General features: G+C 33.1%; 1 protein-coding gene across 1 annotated transcript; it reads right to left on the bottom strand.

Moving 5' to 3' along the window:
• Positions 1-4,069: 4,069 nt before the first annotated feature.
• Positions 4,070-4,402, bottom strand: LOC126896018 (uncharacterized). Its single transcript, XM_050668430.1, has one exon. It carries the CDS (start codon positions 4,400-4,402, stop codon positions 4,070-4,072), a length of 333 nt encoding a protein of 110 aa, XP_050524387.1.
• Between the last annotated feature and the right edge of the window lie 5,105 nt (positions 4,403-9,507).

The following is a 9,507-nucleotide window of genomic DNA, read 5'->3' as shown; positions in this document are numbered from 1 at the left end:
ATTTTTAACTTTATAATGCTATAACTTATTGAAAAGTGTATTGATCAATATAATTTTTTTATGGGAAATACTATTTTTTAATAATCCCTTTTTCATTCGACATACTTTATCTTAATCAGGATATTAATAAGGAACTAGCAGTTTATGAAGCTTTTGGAATAATCCACCAATTTTTTAAAATTAAACACTATCTAAAGATTTGCATCGAAGCGTTTTTTTTTTATAGTAATTTTAATCACTGTCAGATATCATTATACTTGATCCAACTATGCCACGTCACCACTGTGCCGTGACCCCCCTGTGCTGGGTTTTTTTTTTTTTGTGTGTGTGTCTATTACCACTATTTTTCAGCTCTCACCGAACCGATTTCTTTCAACGATACGTCAACTGATCACAAATCGTATCTAGTCGAAGACATTACTTTCAAAAATTAAAAAAAATTCCCTCGTTCCCCGTTAATGGGGAAATCTCCAAAAAAATTACAAATTTTAAAACTCCCTAATTTTTGACAATTTTTCAATTTTTTTACTTAAAACTGCCATAACTTTTTCAAAAATGAACAAATCAATAAAAAAAATGTTTATAGATGCATAATGTCTTTACCTATCATTTGATATATTTTTTTTATAATTCTGACCCTTTACCTGCCCATGGGGGGAATTCAATATGACAACTTTTTTAACTTAACCTTTGAAAGTGTTCCGTAAAGTCTGACACTTTTATATATATATCTTAAATTAAAGCCAATGAAATGTACTTTATTATGGAAAAAATAGAATTTCAGACTTTATTTTGTCTTCACAGTGAACATGGCTATCGAATGCTATTTTTGTGTGAAAATTCTCGATTTTATATTTAACATTTTTTACTTTATATTCCTCTTCCAGCTTACTACTACCAAGTAATGGTCAGTATTACCATCTGCCCCTCGATAGCTTCGAACGTTTTAAAACCATGAAAGATGTAATTTATCAATCGTAACGTGATCGATTTGGTTTTTTGTTGTCGCATCCAGAGATACCCATGTCTGTTTATAGGTTACTTTTCTCTGAAAGTGGATAATGCTGATGATGATACCGGAAGACATCGCAAAACTTATAAAACATGTCCCATTATCATTGGATATGGTGTGGAGGCTTTCTTTGCCAATTGTTGCCTTACGTATATATATTTATATATTCTTACCGCCGCTGCCGCCGTTTTTACCTCAGGTATAACGTTTTTCTGTGCTCCGCCCGCCCACAAAACACGGCTATACTTCGTGCGTGATACGTTTACGTACTTAAGTCGCTTAATATATATATTAAGTACTTTACGTACTAACATGTAATGTATACTTTAAAACAATAAAATATAATCATGAATAACACAAACGGCAATATCCCTGGATATGGAAGTACCTTTTTAGTACTATAAAAAACACTGATATCCATTGAAAAACGAGCCACGGTTGCAGAGAGAGCTACTGACAGAGCTATAGCTCCAGTAAGCTAGTTCGTTCCTACGAACTACTCTTACTATTACATTTTAATCACGGCCCCGTGCTGCCATTTGAGTTAATTTATTTTGTATACCTTATTGGTTTTTAAAACTTATTTTAATCTATAAAGACATTATTACCATAAATTAATAATATTGAGTAAAAATTGGCATCTCTGGTAAATACTTCATTTATCTTCTTGGACATCACAGAATACGAAGGTAAGTCAATTTATATTATCCCATTTATTTAGAATTAATAATCTGAGCAAAGAACGATAAAGCAATAGATCTATAATCTCTTTTTAGCATCAAGAGTTATTTTGCTAGTTTGTTTACACCTACTGCATACACACATTACAGGGTCTTGAGGGTCGGATTACCGCCCCGTGCCTAAAAAGAGTTTAAAAACCTAATGTGTATCTGATTATATTAATAGACACTTTGACTGGGTATTCGAGGGTCGGATTGCCGCCCCGTTACCTCAGTGTCCTATTAAAGGTTTAATTTACAAACTTATTAGCTCATGTTCCTCAATAAAGAGGACATACATTTATTCCCTTATATCTACTTGTCTTTATTGTTCTAAACCCTCGAACCACACGACCCCGATAGAATCACATCAGGTTCTCACTAAACCCATCATTCTTCTTTCATTTTCATTATTTATATTTTACTCATTTTGCCTTTATTTTTTGAATTATAACACGTTTCTCAGACTCCCTCTCCGGAATCGTACCCTGATTTCCCGTTACCCGTTACAACTAAGAAATTGATAGTAACTACTATCATAACATGAAACTAAAAAGTGAAAAATAAATATAGTTTAAAAGCGTTTTTTTTTAGTTTTTTTAAGCTATATTTATAAGTTTTAAAAAAGAAAACTGTACGTTAACAACGTCTATTGAATACGTATGTGACAATATATGGAACGTTGAACCGGTTATATAGTAAAGAATAAATATGTAAGCAATATCATCGGTAGTATAATTTTCTCATATAATTCACACGATAATGATTGTTATTGTGTGGTGATACCTTTGATGTTGGAAATACGCTTACCTACGCGTCTGACAGCCTATAATGTAATTCTTAGAAAATGATAGATATCGTTTTTAAAAAAATGTTTATCATAATTTCAATTTAGCACCTTTTTGTAGTGCCTCATTTGACCAAATCTCTTCCTTACCCACCCAATATGTAGTGGGTGGGTGAGGCGGCTATACTCAAAAGAACTGAAAGTCACTGTAGGTTGGTAGCCCAAACACAGCTTGTAATTCGCATAGTATTATTCAGTTGAGTGCCAACCTTTTTTACATGTATACTTCTCTCCTGGCCGGGGGCACAATACTCCGTGACGCTGTATACTAAGACTAAGGCCGATATGCGGAGAACATTTGCTCGGGAGCCCTTGTTAGTACCCGTTAGTTTACTAATAATATTATTTCTGGTTTTCAGTTTATTCTTTACATCTTTGAGGTGTTGGTTGTAGGTTCTGTCCAGTTTGATTCCTAGGTATTTTGGAGCATTGTCACTCATTAGTTTGATGCTCTGGACTATCAATTTAAGTTTTCTACTAGCATTTACATCTGTATGTTGTTTAAGTAGAACACTATGGATGTGGTTTTATTAGAGTTAAAGGCGAAGAACCAAGATTTCCAATTTTTCTACACTCTTTCTAGGTCTTCATTTAATATATTCTCAACTTTTTCAAATGACTCTGCTTGAACTGCTTGACCCACGTCATCTGCGTACATAAATTATAAATTAATCAATATCATTACATATTAGGTTATGATGTAGATATTAAACTTGAAAATAAATATATTAAAATAAAATTTATTTCACCTGATTTTCAAAATTAAAGTAAAATGTTTATTTGTGACAACAAAATTTTATTATATACAATAATATAGAAAAATGTCTGAATACTGGAAACATAACTCCATTAATTTATTATTATAATTTTTTTTTTTAATGGAAGAGCTCGGCGATATTATTCTAGAAAAACTTTTCACTATAATGAAAAACTTATTTAACACTCCGTTAACATAGCGTTAAAAATTGCACTCATTATCGCGAACGCTTTTGATTTAAAATATGAAAATTTTACTAGTCTTTCTCAGAAACATTTCAAAGGTATCAAGGAGTCGTGAGTTTTTTTTACGCTCACAATCCAGATCGCGCCGCCCGAATTTTTTTATACTTTCTACTCTAGGGAAACAATTTTTTGGTAATTTTAGCATTGAATTTTTATTTTTATTTTTTTTTGAGATAAGCAAAAATTAAATAGAGTTTTGCTTGAAGTGCTTAAGGATTTATCCATGTTTACAGTTGAGTTCTAATGTTTCGGACTCAGTGCAGAGTCCATCTTTAGAGTGATGGTTGCTAGTCGGTGGCTGCAACTATACTGGCGGCTTGTCTTGATAACAGTCTGCTTTTATAAAATTGATAACATCTGGTTTTTGGCAAACGTTGTTTACTGTATCAGGGTTTTTGACTAACGTTGTTTACGGCATTCTTGACATTTCGGTCTTCCTTTCCTATACCGGGAATAATTTGTTATGTTGATTATAGGCTCTTCGTATATTTAATTATTTTCAGTGTTGTTGGTTGATTTTCTTTTTGTCTGGTGTATGATAGTTAACCAAGTTTTGCTGATTTTCCATCCACCTTCTCTGTTGAAATTTTGCGGACATTTTTCGATTTCTGTTGCTTCCTTGTACATCCGTTTTCCAAAATGAGATTCTTTGTTTAGTATTTTTAGTTTATTGAATTGTATATCATGTCCTCTGTTTTTGGCATATTCGGCTACTGCAGATTTTTCATGTTCTTTTATTCTTGTTGCAATAGATCTTCCTGTTTGTCCAATATAAGATTTATCATATGAACACAGTATTTCATGTACTCCTGGTGTTTGCATCTCTGGCAGTTTATCTTTTGGGTTTCAAAATAGTGATCTTGCTACTGTGTTTAGTTGGAAGACAGTTCTTAATTTGAACTTTTGTGCGATTCTTGATATGCGGTCGGTAATTCCCTGTATGTACATCAGTATTAATGTTCCTTTCTTTTCATCTTTATTGTTTTCGTCATCCTTGTTACGGGTTGCATTTTTCCTTTTCTCTACTTTTCTAATTTCTTTATTAATGTTTTTAATTGTGTATCCATTATTCTTTATTACTTGACGTAAAATCCTTAAAAACTTCAAGTAACAAGACAATCCATGAAAGCTTTAACACATTCATAACAAGACTCTACAGAGAGGACATGAAGAAAACTTGTAGACGTTGGGACAATTTATCCCAGAAAAAGGCCATGCTTATATCAGATCTGACTCTTATGAAGAGATGCAGAGACAAAGGAATAATACCATAATGCGTTGTCATTAATCATCCGATGAAAATCACAGGTGCAAGACGAATTTTAGAAATGGTCAGTCAAAAACTATTACGAAATAAAATCGTGTGCATCAGAAGGAAATTAGCTAACATCGATAATGACTTAACTGAAGTCAAAATAAACTGAACACGGAACTTGAACAAGACACCCTATCAAGATTAACAAATATGGTCGAAAAACAACAAACTAAAGTGAACACAAAAAAGAAAAATTCAAAAGGCTTGAAGGGGAAATTCAGAATAAAGAAAAGCAAAACTACAACTCTAATGAGAAAACTGCAGTTGTCGATTTAACTGACAAAGATTTGACTAATAATGAATTAATCATTCTGGAAAAAGGTTTTAACTTTTCATTAGTTCCATAGAAAATCTCAAAGGAGGACATTATAAGCAGTATAGAAAACACGCTATACCAACTTGAAGACCATAAAAAGAAATCATCAGGCAAGTAAGTCCGCATACTTTAGACGATATGCGTGTAATCGCGAACAATCTCGACAGACCCTTACGCATGGGTTTGCTAAAAGCCAACTTAAAGCCATATGTACCGCCTCTTGCGCCTCCCCAACCACCAGAAGCTGTCCGACAACGGGCGGGCGCACCTAACGCAGAGCGTCCCCCTTTCCGACCCTGCCGATATTGCGGAGCAGATTACTGGCACAAAAGTTGCCCTAATAGGCCGATAGTTTCGGGAAATGAGCATCATCCCCTCCGTGATTATCTCCGGAGGAGATAGTCCGCTCTCCTGGCTCAAAGACACAATTCCTATCACCAGCAATCAAACACACAACGCAACGCGCAGTGCGAATGGCCAGTTCGCTCGTCGCCGATAACAAAATCGAGCGCGTTCCTCTCAGTAAAAATGACGAAATTTTTAATGGCCTTCCACTTCACCTTACCTATTCACCGTACCCTCAACCTCGACTACAGCACCTCGCTCACAACGCAGGACAAGCTATAACCGCTTTAATTTCAATCACCCACAGTGATGGGCACAACGCGGTCCTTAAGGTCTTTAAAAAAAATAATCATACAGCCGAGAAAACAAAAGTCCCCGTGTTATACGATAATAGCGCGGGCGGCCCAACGATATAATGGTCACCATGGGGGAAAGGAATACGGCAGGAACGGCCTACCTGCTTATGGCAATTAATACCGTCGGCGAACATACCGTTTCAACGGCGCCCGTTCGAACCACTAACCACCTGAGTTTTGCCACACAAACGCGTCCACGTAAAATTACTACTCCCGACTTGGAGCTGGAATTTGACAACGGCTTTGTGACGGACTTACTTGACTCACAAGCGCAAAAATCATATATTACTCTAGCAATAGTTTACAAATTTGGAATTTTGCACAACGAAAAAAACACACGCGGTTACTATCGTCACTTCGTTATACACAATGTTCCGCGACTCGTGTCACCTTTATTAGCCATTGCCCTACTATGAGTATTTGAATGACCAACATTGCGTGCCATACGCCACTGGGCAAAATCCAACAAGTCCCGAACGGTCGACGACGAACCGCCGCTAATGATACCGTAGTATTCTTCCTGTTGTCAAAGTGGCAACGTCAATAAACCGATCTCCACTCGCGCACCATCGCCATCAACGCTGCTAACCTTTTGTCACCCGAGGATCAGGCCGGACATCGCGTCGTCGACGCCAGCGAAAGTGCCGCGATATTATGCGAAGATTATTATTATTGTGTTCATCTTTTCGGTTTGTTTTATTTTTTTGTTGAAATAACCTGTTGTAGCTCATTAATAAACGGCCCGTGGGTCTCTACCCTCAAAACCAGTGTCAACCACATTTTGGCGACGTAAGTCGTGTCACAATCAAAATGTATTTTTTTATGTTCATATCTTAAAACTTATAAAGATGTCTGATGATATTTATCATTAGACAATTCTCTTATCCCACATAGTTATAAAAATATTAATAACAAGTTAAGTTCCGAATTACTAGTCCAAATGTAGTAAGTCAAAAATAAGAAACTATATCAGCTATCGTCCTACTAAGTGTATATGGTAGTTTGACTAACATCGCGCAACATAAGCCACGTCACAAATCCAGCAAATGCCACATGACCCGACGCAAATATTCGTGGAAGTCATCTTCATGAAACTTTAAGCCCGTTTCACACTAGCGCGTATGGTAAGCGCGTATATAATATTCTTGTGCACTGCGCTTTAAAACGCGCGACGTTTTTTTTTCGTTTCACACTATCACATTTTTGTTGTAACGTTTTGTATTTATTTTCAAAATGGATGTACAACAAACAAGATGTATGTTGATTTCGGGGCCTAAAGCCATTTAAAAAAAAATACTTCAAAAATAAAAAAAATAAGCGATTTTTGACCAACCTGGTGTTGATTTGAAGATTTCTTAAAGACGCTTTTACAACCTTTTTTCTTAATTGAGTGACCATGAGGTGAAAATTTTTAATTATTTAAGAATGTTGAAAAAATCGTTTGATGAACTATATTCAAAATTAGAAAAGGGTAAATAGTAACTTTTGAGTACCTATTTCAGCATCAGAAATGCTGTGGAAAACATTAAGGTAAGTAATAGATATTATTAATATTACAATAAAATAATCACGGGAAGTAGATGTTTTTTCTGTAGGAAAATATTAAGGGTTTATAAAAAGTAATTTTTTTTACTTAAAAAAAATAAATCAATTACGAAATTCAAAATTTGAAGTTTTTGTTATAAAAACATGATATCTTACCGGTATTTGTACTTAATCTAAAATCTTACTATTATTTATTTTTAATAAATACTGATATAATATTTTAATTAACTCGTATACTTTAATTTGGAGATAATTAGAATTGTGTAATTTATTCACAGACCTTCATTACTCCTACAGGATGGGAATATCTACTATTAGTAAAATAATAAAAGATGTATATGACGAATTGTGTGAACTTTAATCTGAAGTTATGCCTTTGCTGGATTAACAAAATTGGAAAGAAATTGCTTTCGGTTTTGAAAACAATTCTAACTTTGTAAAATACATCGGCGCATTAGGCAGTAAATGTATTTTTCTTATCAAACCAATCCAGAGTGGGTCAGATTTTTATAATAACAACTCATAACTATTCAATAGCTCTTAGGGTTATTTGTGATGCAAATTATTGTTTTACTTTTATTTATATGGAAGCTCAAGGAAAGTTTTATGATTCAAAAAAACAAAATTTCATAAAAAAAACTAGAAAATAAAGAACTTTTGATATCGCCACAGCCAAACAAATCCATCATTGTTTGTAGTAGTTGCTGAAGAGACTTTTAGTGTATTTCAAAACATACTTAGATAATATGTACAAAGTAATTTGAATTACAAAAAAAAAAGTATTCAACTGAAGCTTATATCGAGCAAAAAGAAACATCGAATCAACTTTTAGAATACTCTCCAACAAATGGTGTATTATAAATTAGAGCTTAAAATGTAAAAAAATAAAATTATACGCAACACTTTTGGTTCAGCTTGCAATTTTAATAACTGTAATTAACGATATTACACGTATTCCTTTTGCTTTTTTGCTCCACTTCATGATTTTAGTTTTCTTTTGTTTGCAATTGACCGCAATTATGCGTCCCACGGCACTTTATCACCTTTACTATACTTTATCCACTGAACCATTGAATAATAACAATTTTAAAAAAACCCAGCACAGGGGGGCCGCAGCACTGTGATGACGTGACATAGTTGGATAAAGTATAATGATATCTGACAGTGATTAAAATTACTATAAAAAAAAAAACGCTTCGATGCAAATCTTTATTTAAATTAAATTAAATTTAGTTTAATTTAAAAAATTAGTAGATNGCTTCGATGCAAATCTTTATTTAAATTAAATTAAATTTAGTTTAATTTAAAAAATTAGTAGATTATTCCAAAAGCTACATGATTTGATATTTCCTTATTAATATCCTGATTAAGATAAAGTATGTCGAATAAAAAAGAGATTATTAAAAAATATTATTTCTCATAAAAAAACTGTGTTGATTCATACACTTTTCAATAAGTTATAGCATAATATAAAGTTAAAAATGTATTAAAAAAAGTCGAATATTTTCACATAAAAATAGCATTTGGTACCTTTTTCACCATGAAGACAAAATAAAGTCCGAAATTTTTTTTTTCATAATAAAGTATATTACATTAGCTTTAATTTAAGATATATATAAAAGTGTCAGACTTTCCGGAAAACTTTCAAAAGTTAAGTTGAAAAAGTTAATTTTTTGTGAAAAAGTTGTCATTTTAAATCCCCCCTTGTGGGCAGGTAAAGGATTAAATTTATAAAAAAAATATACCAAATAATAGGTAAAGACATCAAGCATCTATAAAAAAAAAGTATATTCATATGTTCAATTATATTGAAAAATTTATGGAAGATTTTAGTAAAAAAAATTGAAAAAATTTCGAAAATTAGCGATTTTTAAATTTGTTATTTTTTTGGAGGTTTCCCCTATTTACGGGGAACGAGGGAAATTTTTTCAATTTTTGAGGGTAATGCCTTTGACTAGATACGATTTGTGATCTTTTGACGTATCGTTAAAAGAAATCCGTTCAGTGAGAGCTGAGAAAAAGTGGTAACAGACACAAAAAAAAAAAAAAA

This window comes from Daktulosphaira vitifoliae, unplaced genomic scaffold, assembly GCF_025091365.1.
Source record: "Daktulosphaira vitifoliae isolate Bord-2020 unplaced genomic scaffold, ASM2509136v1 Scaffold_1, whole genome shotgun sequence".
Lineage (NCBI taxonomy): Eukaryota > Metazoa > Arthropoda > Insecta > Hemiptera > Phylloxeridae > Daktulosphaira > Daktulosphaira vitifoliae.
This window is presented reverse-complemented; position numbering and strand designations above follow the sequence as displayed.